Source organism: Chelonia mydas, chromosome 1 (assembly GCF_015237465.2).
Source record: "Chelonia mydas isolate rCheMyd1 chromosome 1, rCheMyd1.pri.v2, whole genome shotgun sequence".
Lineage (NCBI taxonomy): Eukaryota > Metazoa > Chordata > Testudines > Cheloniidae > Chelonia > Chelonia mydas.
Genome location: NC_057849.1, coordinates 230,032,805 through 230,049,399, shown reverse-complemented (window position 1 = coordinate 230,049,399; position 16,595 = coordinate 230,032,805). Strand labels below are relative to the sequence as shown.

The 16,595-nt window shown below is 41.8% G+C and overlaps 1 protein-coding gene across 3 annotated transcripts in view; it reads left to right on the top strand.

The window, feature by feature from the left end:
* The first annotated feature begins 303 nt into the window (after positions 1 to 303).
* ABCC9 (ATP binding cassette subfamily C member 9) overlaps positions 304 to 16,595 on the top strand; it is a 133,012-nt gene continuing 116,720 nt past the window's right edge. Inside the window, exons 1-4 of one of the 3 annotated variants that reach the window (XM_043538775.1) lie at positions 304 to 409; positions 1,615 to 1,766; positions 3,980 to 4,206; positions 12,614 to 12,786. In XM_043538775.1, the coding sequence (XP_043394710.1) occupies positions 12,642 to 12,786 (145 nt within the window). In that variant the 5' untranslated portion in view covers positions 304 to 409; positions 1,615 to 1,766; positions 3,980 to 4,206; positions 12,614 to 12,641. Of the gene's footprint in view, positions 410 to 1,460; positions 1,767 to 3,979; positions 4,207 to 12,613; positions 12,787 to 16,595 lie in introns of those variants that run through there. The other 2 variants (XM_043538776.1, XM_043538777.1) reach the window with 2 other exon arrangements.

The following is a 16,595-nucleotide window of genomic DNA, read 5'->3' as shown; positions in this document are numbered from 1 at the left end:
CCCGCAGATCAGTTCCAACAGATACTTAAAACAGCAGTTTTCAACCGGAGCTCCAGGACCTGCCATGGGGCCACGAGCTGGTTTCAGGGGATTTGTGAGTCCTGACACAGAAATCCCAAGTCCATGGGCACAGTTGGGTGGGCACTGCAGTGCTTTAACCAGAGGGGGGCAGTTCCGGGGACAGTTCCAGGGGCAGCTCCACCCCCTCCACCTCCTCCTCTTTCCCCCCCACCCGAGACTCCACCCCCTGGCCAGGTCAGAGGTGGGAAGCTGGAGCTGAGTAGTGCAGTCTGGCTGCTAGTCTGGCTGGTGCCATGGAGTGGGCGGCTATGGCACTTCCCCATCTCCTCCCCCTGCTGCTGGTGCCCGGGGCTGTGACTGCTCCTCAGCTACCAGCCCCCTTGGGCAGGTAAGACAGCTTGCGCAGCCAGTAAGAGCCGCCTGGGTGGGGGGACCCGGCTCCGGGGCTGGCTCGGGAAGCAGCAACCACATGGGGATGGAGCAAGGGGTGATGGAGCCTTGCCAAAAGTGGGGGGGCCAGGGGCCCTGCTCCCTCCATGGCAGGAGCGCTGGGCAGGTGGGCGGAGCGGGGCAAGCTCTGGGGCCAGAGCAGAGCTGGGGCTGGGGGGTGGGAGGGCCTGGATGTTAAGTGGGTGGGCCACTGTGTTGCTCAGGAGTATCAAAAGTCCACACCCGGGTAGCTCTGCTGAACTAACTCCCAGCACAGACAGAGCTATGTCGATGGAAGAATGCTTCTGTCAGCCTAGCTAGTGTCATTTGGGGAGGTGGTGTTCCTACAGCAGTGAGTAAACTCCTTCCATTTAGGCTGGCTACACTATGGCTCTGCCCCGTAGTGTAGACACAGGGCAAGCCTACACTACAAAATTAAGTGGACCGAAATTACGTTGACGTACAGCCACCACAGTAATTATATTGCTTTTGCATGTCCGCACTATGCTCCTTGTGTCGGTGATGTGTGTCCGCACTAGGAGCGTTTGCACCAATTTAACTGTCAGTGTGGGGCATTCTGGCATGGCTTCTGCAAGGCAGCAGCTGTCGATGTAAGCCATGCCATGTTTACACTGACACTGCATCGACCTAACTACATTGACCTAAGCGCCACACTTCTCACGGAGGTGGCGTTATTAAGTCGGTGCAGTGGGCGAGTTACATGGGTGGGAGCTCCGTGTATAATTCACATCAGCACCGATTCACTCCCCCACACGTGGCTAGAGGGGATGTACGCGGGAAATGAAGACAAGCTGCTCCAGTGGCTTCTCCACCTCTGACTTTGGCCCATTGGCTCTAACCAGGGAGTTTACAACTGGGTATAATATTAGTAGGAGCTGGCGCTAATTCACTGCTGGGGGGGATCCTGCCAGACCACGCTCCCTTTGGGGCATGCCAAAGCGAGGGCGTGGTGGCCGGGCTCCCCCTGCTCTGTGGGCTCCACTGAGGGAGCTGCATTGCGGAGTGCCCCCAGGCCGCCCCTCCGCCAGGGCAGCTGGCTGGTGAATGGGGCCGGGGCGCAAGCGGGCTGTAATACCGCTCATTAAAAATGAAAATAAAGGGTCTGTGTGCTTCTCATCCGCCTCCTTCTCCCTCGCCCTGCAGGCAGCCGCAGCCCGCTCGCTTTGCTGGGTCTGTCTCTTCCCCTGGGCTGATCATTACCGAGTCACTAGCAGACTGCCGCAATAAATACCTGGCATCCCAAAGATTAATGCCCAGGAGCCAGACGCCGGCCAACACTCCTGCCTTACCTCCGGGTAAGTCCCTTCTGCTAGTGGGGAGAGAGGAGAAGGTGGATGGGGAATCAGATTGGCTGGGGTGAGGGGAGACAGGGAACCCGCCCACATGAGATGGGAAAATGGCAGCTTTTTTTCCTTCTTTTTCAGAACAGTATTATATAAGGCAATTGTACCACGCCTGCCCCTAAAAACAACCCCTGGATTTAGGCAGCTTGATGCTACTGTTTCCTGATTCCAACTCCCTCCCCCATCCTAAATTCCACGTGAGGGATAGTATTTAAAACAGAGCATGTTTTAAAATGCTCCACAAATAAGGAAAAAACCTCAAATCATTTTCACTACATGAATGATGTGTGTCTCCGTGTGGGAGAGCGAGTGTTCTGATAAGGGGATTATTATTCTGACAAATTCAGGCAATGGGGGGGTGGAGAGTCTTGAACTGATCTTCAGAGATTTTTTCTTTAGATTGCTGTTTATGATAATAAAATGACAATGCCTGCACGGCTTTGAAACCAGTCCCCCATTCCTGAGTCTAAAACAAGCAGCACCGACTTTGGCAATGATTGAGAACAGAACACTTTACTGGAGCTGGGCAGAAAATGGCTTTCCCATCCCTCAAAATATCAAAATATTTCCCCATCCCAAATTGGGAAGAAAAGTCAAAATCCTGGAAATTTTCACAAACTGAAAAAAAAAATCAGGAACAAAATGTGGGTCAATATTTTGTTTCAATACATTTGAAACGTTTCTTTTCAGTTCTGACCATTAACCCTCTCCCCTAATAATTAGCTTAACTTTCAAAACAAAAAGTTGTTTCAAATTAGAAAACCAAAATTTTTAATTTAAAAAAAGGCCAAAACAAAATATTTTGACAATTTTGGAACTTTTTTCAAAGTTTATTCAAGTTGAAAAGTTTGGTAAAATTGACCCTTTCCAGTAAAAAAAAAAAAAAAAAGTTTGGTTTCAACAAGTTGGCTTTTTCCAATGGAAAAAAGAATGTTTAATCGAAAAATTCCAAACCAGCACTATACTTCACCTTTTGAAGTGTCTGGAGGGTGTTGGCCGAAGCATTTTAAAGGGTCTATTAAAAATATTACTTTAGAGAGGCTACCACATAGTTTCTCCACCCATTGTATATCCCCTCTCATAATCTCAAAATGGCAAATAAATGGATAGGGCAATAAGAACAGATCTGAAAGACTCCAATTTAAACAGAGTGTGATATAGGAAATGAAAGATGTAAGCAATTTTTTGTTGTGCATTAACATATGTATGTCTCCATATCAAATTAGCTCAGAATCTGCCCTCCCAGGAAATGTCATGATCACAATACTATTTTAAACACTAACGAGAACATTTTGAGGTTTTATTTTGATCCTGTTAAAGGAGATATATGTAAATTCAGAAGCCCATGTTACAATTTTTCTTGTAAAACTTTCTCTAACTTTAAAAAAAGAAAAAAGAGAAATGCCAAGGAAATGCTTGGTGGAAAATTGTCATAGTAACTCAATGTAGCTGAAGGTTTGATGTTCATAAGTAGATGGAGGGAAACTAAGCATGGTATTCTTCTATGGATCTGAGGTTTTGACTATCTCTTTCCAGAGTGAAGGAGTACTTGTGGCACCTTAGAAACTAACCAATTTATTTGAGCATAAGCTTTCGTGAGCTACAGCTCACTTCATCGACTAATCAATTTATTTGAGCATAAGCTTTCGTGAGCTCACGAAAGCTTATGCTCAAATAAATTGGTTAGTCTCTAAGGTGCCACAAGTACTCCTTTTCTTTTTGCGAATACAGACTAACACAGCTGTTACTCTGAAACCTGGATTTATTCTGTATTTTAGCAATAGAATTTGGGAGCTCTAAACCAAAATTTGGTAGGATGCAAGTAGATCCAGTTTTTCCCATATCCTCATGATGTGCAAAATTGCAGTCTCAAATGCAGAGCTATGCTCTTTATTAAGAAAATATTAAATTGAAGTGTATTAATACTGTTTTCCAAAGCTGCATTATGCATGCCCTTTTGAATTTTGACCATCTTGGGGCATATTAATTATTTTAGAATAATCACCTGATGATCATCTGTGCCGTATGATGCAACCCCTTTGTATTTTAGCACTTCAGCCAAGGAAAATGAAAATAAATGCAATCTGGAGGAATCCTGGGGGCCCTGGGATTGGAGCTTCAGGGGTCTAAAAATTGGTGCCTTTTGCTTGCTTGTCTCTTCCCAGTTTCCTGCCCTCTTGAGTGTGTGAGAAAGACAAGAAAAGTTTGTTCACTTTGGAAACTCGATAGGAGGCAGCAGCTGATCTTCCCATCATCAGCCTAAAAATAATCCACTCCAGGGCTTGGAGCTGCTTCACAAAGTGGAGGAGAATCCTGCCATCGGAATGATATTGATCACATAGCACAACCAAGGGAAAACTGGGTTTGATATTTTGTGTGTGTATATATAAAGGTAAGCTACAGAGTTTGATCTAACATTCAGCAAAGAAACGGAGCATGCAGCAACACCCCCCACTGTTATCTCCCACTAACCTTCTCCTTCCCCTTATATCTGTGGGACAAGACTTCTCTTTGCATTTTCCCAGGGATTAGAGTTCAAATCTGTTTAACTTTTCCTTCTCAAACCAATATGCTCAAACTTTAACATTCCCAACTGCTGATGCTTTCACTATTGTTCATAGGGTTATGTTTCTTTTTTAAAATTGATTTTACAGTTGTCCCATCCTAATGTCTGAAGTCTAAATCCCAGCTTGTTTCACAGCAGACAGCGTAGCATGCTAGCATTTGAGACTGCACAAATTGCTGCAGTAAGAACCTTCCAAAAAAAGAAGCAAGCAGGAGAATTGTATCTGAGAGACAGCTGCAAATATTTATGTGAATTGCTTTTCAGTGTCAGTTTTTTGTTTAGCTGAGCTTCCTATATTTTCCTGAACATTCATTAATGTATTCAAAAATGTATTTTCTGTGCATTTGCGGCCTGATCAAAAACCCCTTAAAGTCAATGAAAATCTTTCCATTGACTTTGAATAAGGCTCTTTGTATATATTGCTAAGTGCTTTGAAAACAGTAGAGTAGCTAGAATAATTAATTTATCCCCTCAGGGCCCAACAGCATCTGAACAGTGGTTATCAGGCTAGCAAATATCTTTAAATTAGTTGAAATAATAAGAAAAATATAATATATAGGATCATTTTTGGTAAAACAAATACATCTCAAACTGTAAGAACTTTACTTCTAGTCTCACCAGGACTAATAACAGATAATCTCAGTTCTGATTAACTCAGACTCTGTTATGCAGAATCAGGCAGTGTGGGGGGCAGGGGGAGGCGGAATTTTTCAAACAAAGAAAAGTTTACGTTAGAAAAGGAAAAGGATTCTGGGAAATACTCTGCTCTCTGCACATTGATCCTGTGCACGCTGAAATCAATGGTAAAACTCAGGATCAGGCCGACAGTTACACCCATGAAACCTGATTGATTTCAGGATTTGCCCTTCTTTGTTAGACATCACCGTAGACTTTTCTTCTGCTTTTCCATCACCTTAATATTGAGAAATACTATAATGACAAGCAAAGGTGTAGCCTTTTATAATGAATCATCTGGCTAGCAGAATCAACCATTGAGTACTTTTTAAAATATCTGCCTGTTTAATCTATTCATCCTGTATATATAATAAAAAACAGAAAATGTACATCATATGCAAGACAAGGAAGAAAACAGAGTTTAAAACAAAATGAAAACGCAATGAATACACGGATATATTTTGATCCTGGGGTAAAGACATATTGGCTATTTGGTTAAAGATTAAAAAAATATAACTTTTGACATAAAAGTTCAAAGGATTCATGCTCCAAGGAACAAGGAGTACTTTAGGCCCACATTTAACACTCTTTTCTTAATAGTTACAAAGGCCTTGTAGTTCATAGAGAACAGAATCATAATCCAGCTAAAATAAGATGTGTGAATAAGGAGAACTATATACAACATTTATGTGCCACTTTAAAAGAAGTATTTCCCCCTCTTTGAAAAGTTTTAGATTTCATAAACATTGTATAAAGTGTTGCCCAGTTAGAATTCCTAGTGCTTTTGCATTCATCGTGGTTTGATATGTGGGGTCTTTAAATATTATCCACCATTTCCTCATTGTCATCTTCACAGTCCTTTATGAAAAAGGTATATCAATGTCTGGCTCCATGCCTTGAGAATCACCATTCGATGATCCTTAAATGGAGCCTCTTTTCAGAGTCACCAAGTTCCACGGTACATTACAAAGTTTAGGATAAGAATGACATGTTCATTATTATGTCTTTGTAATGAATTGGCTTTTCTTCTCCCTTAGCCTTCTTTTCATCCATGGCAACTATTTAATCCTGAATCACATTTGTAGCAATTGCTGTTAACTACAATACTATCAAGTTTTGTACCACCGTCCAAAACCAAAGAGGCCCATCTTGCTAGCTAGTGGGAGTTTTACAACAAAATCTTGAATGTTTAGTGGCTGCAGGTTTATTTTTAGGCATTGCAGGGTCTCTCTGCCTTCCAGATAACTTTCATCAAAGTAAACCAACAAGGCATCAGATTTCAGAATGAATAAAAGGAGAGCTGAAAGCATATAGTCCCAGAAACCGGCTTGGGACCACCCTTTTAATCCTGCCAGCCTCCACCCCTCTCTCCAGCCTTATTTCCTTTTGTCTTTTGAAGTGTTGCCCATCTGGTCAGGTAATAGTTGATTGCTTCAGTCTCAGCACTTGACTAAGAGAGGGACATAATAGGGAACCAACTACCTCCAAGCCAGTGCCACTTTCCAACTGGCTGGTAGGGGAACCCAGGCACACCCATTACTCCAGGTTCCAGCCCAGGAAACCTGGGCCCAGCAACCAGTCTGCTCAAGCTCTGACGCTGTTGCTGTTTTCTTGGGCTCTGTCCTACCACACTTCTCTATCTCTTGGCCTACCTCTGGGTTTGCCACTGGAGCTTCCTCCACTCCCTGCAGTTACTTCACCCCTGTCAGCATCTTGCTAGAGTCTATAGTCCAAGGCAGGAGCCCAGGGCCTACTCTCCCCACAGAGGTCCTCTTTCTACCTAGCCAACTCCCTTCCTCTCTAGGGAGTACTCCAGAGCTCCTCCATGCAGCTCTCCTCCTACCACCAACTTCCTCTCTTTAAAAGCCTCCCCCAGCTGGACTTCCTTAGTCCCTTTTCAGTCCCTGGCTCTCTTCCAGGTGCAGTATATACGATTAATTGGCCTATTATGCCTGGTCAGGCCTTGTGTTGGGTGGAAACCGTATCACAGGAACAAAAGTTAAATAAAACAGTTTACTATAGGCCTAAAAGGACAGATTTCTTACAGCCTATATTTAAAAGAGAATGTTTAATTAAAAACAAATAATTTAGCCATTACTGGCAGTGATAACACCCCTGTTGTGCTATGAATGTACTGGAAACATCTAGGGAGCATGCACCTGATTTACTGAACAGTGACTTGACAAATTACTCCCTTTGCTGTTGTTCCTTTACCTTACTGATGCATTCCCTTACCTGAAGTTGGAATGCTGGAATCTACTTAGTACTTCTGGCAGTGCAGCAGATGCATTCTTCTGACACATACGACACCTGGTATAACTGACAGCAAAGCAGCTGCTCTATTATGTGTATCCCATGTGCGGTTAGAACAGCATGGGGGCTTGGTGTAGTAGATTCAGCAGCACAAGCAATTAATTCTACAGGAACATACCTGAAACATGTGGCAGCTTAGATGAGGCATTCTCTTTGGCTATACTTAGTATTATACATTTGGTAGCAGTCAAATTGAACCCCAACAACCTCATGTAACTGTGGTTTAAATGCACATCTGCCGGTTACATTGGGTAGCCTCAAAATACTGGCTTCTAAGGAAGGAACTGTCCTCGGCGGTTTGAGACAGTCAGCAACAATGAGTGTTGTGAAAACTTTAGAACTTTTCAGAGTTCTGTGTGATCCGGTTATCCTTATCAGCTGCATATGTACAATCTCAATCCACTTCAAGGAGAGTTAGGCACATGTCACTGACTGTATGATCAGGTGGTAGAGTCTGTGTAAAGTATTTCATGATTTTTTGATTTAAAAAAAACAGTTCTTGCAAAGGACAGCAATTCATTCGCTCCCTTCCTCCCAGCCACCGAGCAACGGTTGTCTTTATCTGCAACCAAAATAAGCTTTTTTATAACTTTAAATAAGGTCATATGCTTAGGTGTATTTTAGAGAATCTCAGCAGCTAATCCTAAAGAATACTACTTAATGGGAAATCACACGAATGGCTTGAAGGAATGTCCAATTTCAAAACAGCGTACTTTATTTCAGTTTTCTGTTGAATATAGCCATTTTTATTATGTATTTTATTTTGAAGTAGCAGTTGGGCCACTAGTTCTGCCCAAACACTGATAATTTACCAGATAATGCCTTCTGTTTGAAGTTATATCCCAAAAGACTCCTACACATCCACTTCTTCCTAACACACACCCAGCAATAGCTGGTGTAGCAAACTGACTAAGTGAGTGTACTGGTCCTTGTGAAGCAAGTTGGAGCTGAGAATTCTGTCCTGCAGCTCCAGTGTATTACAGTATGATTTCATGTAGCAATCTTTGCATCTCTTCAGGCTAGAGCCAGCTACTAGTAGCTTTTCAGTGGAAACTCCATAAAGCAAGTATCTATGAAGGTGGACATGCATGAGCAAACATAAGATATTACTCCATCACTCTCAATCAGAGCTGAATTCCAACATAGGGTAACACTTTCTATTTATATTGTACAACTCTTAAAAAGAAAAACACAAAACCCTCTGTGCCCATGATGTTAATGCCACTGCAGCTGTTATGCCTGCTGATCACTGTCACTGCCATATTTTGCTAAACATTGTGGTTTTGGGAACTGTACCTTTAAAGGCTGAGATAAAGCTCTTGTTTTTATGCACAGTCTATTGGAAGCAGACATCAAATAAAGCAGATCTCTTGCAAGCACCTTAAGCACTGTGTGATTGCTGAACTGAACACCACATGTTACCAGGAGTAAAACAAATTAAGAAAATAACCTGAATAGACGCAGTTAAAAACCCCGCCAGAGCTGAAACTCTAGAAATGTGGAAAACAACTGGAGAAGATTAAATAATATGCGCAGTGTGATCAATGAACATCACAACCATGTACCTTTGAGGTCACGAAGTGTACTAATTTATGCCAAACAGTGGGTTTTGTGAAATAAACACTTGAGAACCGGACTGAGACCATCAAACTCAGATGTTAGCGTTCCTATTTTATTATTCAGCCTGTTGAGTACCCATAATACCCAATCTGTAACTCCAGATTTTCTCTGCCACTTCCTAAGAGAAGTTCCACTTTCTTATTTGGAACAGTAAACCCATCTATATAGCTCACACTGTGAATGAATTGTTTGTACAAACTTTTGTAAGTGATTACTCTCAAAATTTCCTATAAGATTAATTCTCTTTCAGCATGGCCACACATATAAAGAGTTTATAAAAGAGTGATGAGCGTTCGGTAGTATTACAGCTGGTTGCAAATGTGCTGTTAAAACTTCTTTTCAATAGAAAATGCCTTTTTTGACCAAAGAGAATTTTTTTCTGAAACATTTCAACAAAAATATTTTTCAAAATAGTTGTTTCATTTCAGTGGGGAACAGACCACTTCTTGTTCTTTTTCTTTAAAAAAAACCCCAACACTTTTCATTGAAAAAAAGGGGACAAAAAGCAAAAAAGTGAGAGAAGGTGGGAAAATGCCCACTGATCTGACTTTTTTTTAAAAATCCCCTTTTTTCAAAGGGGAGGGAAGTGTGAGAAAGAGTTTTTTGACATTTTTCCTACTTTCGAAAAAAATGAAAAAATGGAAAATAAAAAAAAAATATTAAAAACATTCCTTGAAAAACTCCCAAATATAATAGAAAAAAAATTCTTTCAAATTTTTCAGTAAATATTTTGACTGTCTCTACTAATGTCTATCTATGATATTGCCATTTCCTGGGTGGAGCCTGAACTGCTCAACTGAGTGACACAGGCCCTATACAATAACAGAAAATCTTAGGCTTTATGTGTCTGCGTTTTTGGAGCAGGAGAATCTGAGTTCTATCTCTGTTCTCACCATGGATAGCCAAGTGGCTGTGGTTTGCAGCAACAACACCAGGGAAGGTATTAGATGGCTGTAGGTTTGCTATAATCGTGTTGCAAAATTCGGCTGAGACAGATATGCAATTTCCTGCAATATCTTTGGGAGATCTCACTATACTAAGTTTATGTATCATTGTGAGCCAGGGCTTGTATGTAATTCCATGGGGACAGGGGGCCACAGCTCCTCCAAGAACTAAGAACAATGTGGTAAATTTTCTCAGGTTGTAACACCTCCAGAGAAGTACTACCACTTGGAGAGGCTCGCATATACTAGTTCAGACTGGATTCTCCAGAGACCAACAGACAAAGACAGGCCTTTTGGATACATAGCCTGAGTTTACACTGAGTTTACACAGGGCCTGAGTTTACACTGAGCCTGCTTTCTGATCCAGGAAATGGACAGGACCTTCTGTCCAAGGGTGGGGGCGGGGGTGGCAATACGTATTGGAAAGGGTTGGAATGACTTTGGCCTACTAAGGTCCATAAGACTGATGGTGACATCTGATAAGCTTTTAGCATGCACATAGCTACCTTTATGGTATTTTATATATTTCCTCTGTAGTGCTTCCACCTTAAGAATAAATGTACTTGCTTAGAGCTGTGTAGTGACTTGCGACCTCTGCAATTATGCCGTGCATAAGCCTTCAAAGAGAAAGCAAAGTGCAGACACTGCCATGTTTAGACAGTCTAGCTTGCTGGAATAACATAATGTGGGCAGGGGCCTGTGCAGCCTGGAAAACTCCAGTCAGGAGGGAGAGAGACACATGTCTCTACCCAAGAGAGGTGATGGTTGAGGAGCCAGGAGGCTAGATTGGGTGCCCTTGGTGGAGCACAAGGGAGAAATATGAACGCAGTTGCCCAGAAGTGTGACATATGTATATTACAATTGTTTTACATATTTTCTGGAAACATCCAAGATTGGCCACTGGCAGAGATTGGATATGAGACTATACAGACTACTGGTAGATAGATACAGGCTTGCTGAGGGCACTCACTTCACACAATTAACATTCCACTCTCTTACGGAATCTTTTGGTCCCAACCATCCCTCTCTCTCCCAGTGAAGGAAAAGTCCAAACATCCCCTCCCTGATTTGATCTCTGAGACACGGTTTCTCATGTCACAATCCTTTTACTCACTTTTAGAGCCGACTAATTGGATCTCACGGCCACAAAGAGTTAGTGATTGAATGTGCATTAGAACCCACGATCTGCCTGCCTTCTAATCTCAATCTAACAACCAGAGCATGACAGCTTATCAGCTGTGTGAGAATGTAGTCATATTGCTTGTGGGAAAGGGAAGAAAATTCCCAGCAGAACTCCCATGCAACTTCTGACCCTCCATAAAGATTAGGCAACAGCATTTAAGATTTTCTGCAGATTACCATTATGTCATTCAATTGCTGGTTTTCTTCAGCCAGGACATTGCTATTTTGTATTTGAAAAATGATTAAATTTATTAAACATTTTTCAGAAGACCTCTTAGAAGTTTAATGAAATGGTACTATGTACTATGACCATTTCTATTCAAATTAAATTTTGAAAACCCTTTTAGCTCCTTGTTTGTTTTTATTACATGAACTAAAATGTGGGTCTCACTGAGGCTCACAATGTCCCTTTACACTTGCATGTACTCTTTTTTAAAAATGCTATGTTTGTGTTCATTCTAAGGAGATTCTCGAGCCAAATCATGCTTGCCTTATTCACACAAATAATTCCATTTGAAGTCAACAGCCCTACGTGTGTGAGTAAGACAGGCAGGATTTGACCTGTTGTTAAACCGCCAAACTCAACCAACCCTGTTTTTTCTTACATTTTGTGAAGTCCGAGTAATTTTTTATTATCCCGATTCAGCAAGACACATGAGCACATGCTTACGTCCCATTGACTTGAATGGGGACTCGGCATGTGCTTTGCTGAATAGTGAAGTACTTATGTGCAAGCAAATATGCTTGGCTGAATCAGGGACTCTATGGGTTTTTTTTTAAAAAATTATATTTTAAAAGAATTAACAATGTCAGCAACCAAGCATTTGTGAATAATTCTACAGAAACAAATTAGTGTGCATATGCTGGAGGGAAAGAAATCTGTAAGGAGGCATTTCATTTTCAGTCCTGCTTGATTCTGTTATAAACAGTAATGAGTAGTAAGGTAGAGGGCTCACACTGTAGATAAGGAACAACAAATCCTATGAAGTGAGACTGCAGAAGACATACTGTGATATTTGTGAGACTCCGTAGCTCTAATCCAACAAACAATTACACAAGTGCTTAGCTTTACGCACATTGACATTTTTGATGAAAAATGGAAGCAAGGTTTTAAAACATGTTTTGGTTTCCAGACCATCTCCATTTTGTATTTGGAATGTTGAATATGTGCAATGAGCTGTTCATGAATGTGATGGAGACCAACATTTATTTGCATTATGTATTCAGTGGATACTTTTAATAGTAAATAAGGCCCTGGTCATGGAAACACTTATGCACACGTTAGGTTAACTTTCAGCAAGTGCATAAGAGTTTGCAGGATCAGAGTTTACGTATGTCTAATAAATTATTCTCTTTGAATTATTTAGTCTGGTCATAACTAAAAAGACCTCAATGATGCTGTTTTAATTTTGTGTTTAGCTAAAAGAAATGTAAGACACTTTGGTGATCACTTTGGATGTTTTACTTTTTTTTTTCCCCCTCTTGTGTTTTGTCTCTAGTTTGCAACAGTCAGGCTGTTTGGAAGCAATGAAAGTCGCATTTTGTGGTAATGACAACGCTTCTGCCTATGACATCAGTGCTGGCGTCCTAAAAAATGTCTGCTTCGTGGATGCCCTCAACCTGGTTCCCCATGTCTTCCTGTTATTTATCACCTTTCCAATTTTGTTTATTGGTGAGTAATACAGCCATAGGCCCCCAATCCTGAAAACAATCATGCATATGCTTCAAGTCAAGCACGCATGCATGTTTGCAGAACTGGGGCCTTATTATGTTATAGGACTGGTGCAATTCATTCAGCTTAAATATTTTGCATTACTTTAGGCATCATAAGGAAGAGATGGAATGGAGATCCTGTCAAGAGGGGGCATGTTGAAGAGGGGTTAATGAGAGATGGGCCTGAACCGGAAGAGTTAATGTCAACCCTCTTTCATTTATGGGAATTTTGGGTACACGTTCTGAACTTTACAACATGAGCTTTAAAAGATGAAATCTAACCAGAAAATCAGATCCAAATTCTCTCAACCTTTGGAGAAGTTTGTCTCCAGGTTTGAACAGCTTGGGTCTGTCTCTATTCTTAGATTCTAAGAGTTAGGACATAAGGTCTGTCCTTGAACTTTGATGGAGTTTGGAGCTATTCCAAAATTTACATCTTGGGTCTGTCTGTATGATAGTTATGTGAAGCACTACAGAAAGGGTAATTCATTCTCATGCCAATGTTTGTAAACATGAATAAGAGATGATAAATCCATCCCTAGAATAATTTTGATAATGCAGTGGCCCTAATTTATATGCTCTTCTTGTACACAGAGTCATTAATAGCTTGATGAGCTTTATCCTTTTAGATTTTATATTTGTGGGTATGTCTACACTATGGAATTAGGTTGAATTTATAGAAGTCAATTTTTTAGGAAGCGATTTTATACAGTCGATTGGGTGTGTCCCCACTAAGCACACTAAGTCGGCGGAGTGCATCCACAGTATCATGGCTAGCGTTGACTTTCGGAGTGTTGCACTGTGGGTAGCTATCCCACAGTTCCCGCAGTCTCCGCCACGCATTGGAATTCTGGGTTAAGCTCCCAATGCCTGATGGGGCAAAAACATTGTCGCGGGTGGTTTTGGGTACATGTCGTCAGTCGCCCTCCCTCCAAGAAAGCAACAGCAGACAATCGTCTCGTGCCTTTTTTCCGTGCGGACGCCATACTGCTTTCAGCAGACAGTGCACTAGGACTGCTAAGCGTTGTCATCGAATCACCGCCTCCACAGCAACTCTGCTCTCCTGGTGCCATGAATCCACCTCGCAGGTCCTCTATACGACAGTTGTCATCCACTGCTTCCGCTGCAACTCTTCTCTCCTGCTCTTGTCTCACCATTCCACGGCAAGCGTGCAGCCCACTCAGCTCACTGACACTGTTGTTGTGTCCTGGTGCTGCTGGCAGCAGATTCATAGATTCATAGATATTTAGGTCAGAAGGGACCATTATGATCATCTAGTCTGACCTCCTGCACAACGCAGGCCACAGAATTTCACCCACCCACTCCTGCGAAAAACCTCTCACCTATGTCTGTGCTATTGAAGTCCTCAAATCGTAGTTTAAAGACTTCAAGGAGCAGAGAATCCTCCAGCAAGTGACCCGTGCCCCATGCTACAGAGGAAGGCGAAAAACCTCCAGGGCCTCTTCCAATCTGCCCTGGAGGAAAATTCCTTCCCGACCCCAAATATGGCGATCAGCTAAACCCTGAGCATATGGGCAAGATTCATCAGCCAAATACTACAAAAAATTCTTTCCTGGGTAACTCGGATCTCATCCCATCTAATATCCCATCACAGGCCATTGGGCCTATTTACCATGAATATTTAATTACCAAAACCATGTTATCCCATCATACCATCTCCTCCATAAACTTATCGAGTTTAATCTTAAAGCCAGATAGATCTTTTGCCCCCACTGCTTCCCTTGGAAGGCTATTCCAAAACTTCACTCCTCTGATGGTTAGAAACCTTCGTCTAATTTCTAGTCTAAATTTCCTGGTGGCCAGTTTATATCCATTTGTTCTTGTGTCCACATTGGTACTGAGCTTAAATAATTTCTCTCCCTCTCCAGTATTTATCCCTCTGATATATTTATAGAGAGCAATCATATCTCCCCTCAACCTTCTTTTAGTTAGGCTAAACAAGCCAAGCTCCTTGAGTCTCCTTTCATAAGACAAGTTTTCCATTCCTCGGATCATCCTAGTAGCCCTTCTCTGTACCTGTTCCAGTTTGAATTCATCCTTCTTAAACATGGGAAACCAGAACTGCACACAGTATTTCAGGTGAGGTCTCACCAGTGCCTTGTATAATGGTACTAACACCTCCTTATCTCTACTGAAAGTACCTCGTCTGATGCATCCCAAGACCGCATTAGCTTTTTTCACGGCCATATCACATTGGCAGCTCATAGTCATCCTATGATCAACCAATACTCCAAAGTCCTTTTCCTCCTCCGTTACTTCTAATTGATGTGTCCCTAGCTTATAACAAAAATTCTTGTTATTAATCCCTAAATGCATGACCTTACACTTCTCACGATTAAATTTCATCCTATTACTATTACTCCAGTTTACAAGGTCATCCAGATTCTCCTGTAGGATATCCCTGTCCTTCTCTAAATTGGCAATACCTCCCAGCTTTGTATCATCCGCAAACTTTATTAGCACACTCCCACTTTTTGTGCCAAGTTCAGTAATAAAAAGATTAAATAAGATTGGTCCCAAAACCGATCCTTGAGGAACTCCACTGGTAACCTCCTTCCAGCCTGACAGTTCACCTTTCAGTAGCACCCGTTGTAGTCTCCCCTTTAACCAATTCCTTATCCACCTTTCAATTTTCCTATTGATCCCCATCTTATCCAATTTAACTAATAATTCCCCATGTGGCACGGTATCAAACGCTTACTAAAATCTAGGTAAATTAGATCCACTGCGTTTCCTTTGTCTAAAAAATCTGTTACTTTCTCAAAGAAGGAGATCAGGTTGGTTTGGTACGATCTATCTTTTGTAAAACCATGTTGTATTTTGTCCCATTTACCATTGACTTCAATGTCCTTAATTACCTTCTCCTTCAAAATTTCTTCCAAGACCTTGCATACTACAGATGTCAAACTAACAAACCTATAATTACCCGGATCACTTTTTTTCCCTTTCTTAAAAATAGGAACTATGTTAGCAATTCTCCAATCATACAGTACAACCCCTGAGTTTACAGATTCATTAAAAATTCTTGCTAATGGGCTTGCAATTTCATGTGCCAATTCCTTTAATATTCTTGGATGAAGATTATCTGGGCCCCCCGATTTAGTCCCATTAAGCTGTTTGAGTTTCGCTTCTACCTCAAATATGGTAAGGTCTACCTCCATATCCTCATTCCCATTTGTCATGCTACCATTATCCCTAAGATCCTCTTTAGTCTTATTAAAGACTGAGGCAAAGTATTTGTTTAGATTTTGGGCCATGCCTAGATTATCCTTGACCTCCACTCCATCCTCAGTGTTTAGCGGTCCCACTTCTTCTTTCTTTGTTTTCTTCTTATTTAAATGACTATAGAACCTTTTACTATTGGTTTTAATTCCCTTTGCAAGGTCCAACTCTACTTGACTTTTAGCCTGTCTCACTTTATCCCTACATGTTCTGACCTCAATAAGGTAGCTTTCCTTGCTGATCCCTCCCTTCTTCCGCTCCTTTTACGCTTTCTGGTGTAGTAGGTCTGCAAAACTGGTCATCCAACCACCGCTTCCGCTGCAACTCTGCTCTTCTGCTCTTGTCTTGATAGCCAATTTTTCCATGTTGGCTGTGATGGGCTCCTGCTTCTTCTGCTGCAACTCTGCTCTCCTGCTTTCATGAATCCACCTCGCAGGTCCTCTCGTTGTTCTCTATAAATATCTATTCTCGTGGCATCCGTCGTCAGCCACCGCTTCCGCTGCAACTCTGCTCTCCTGCAGACAC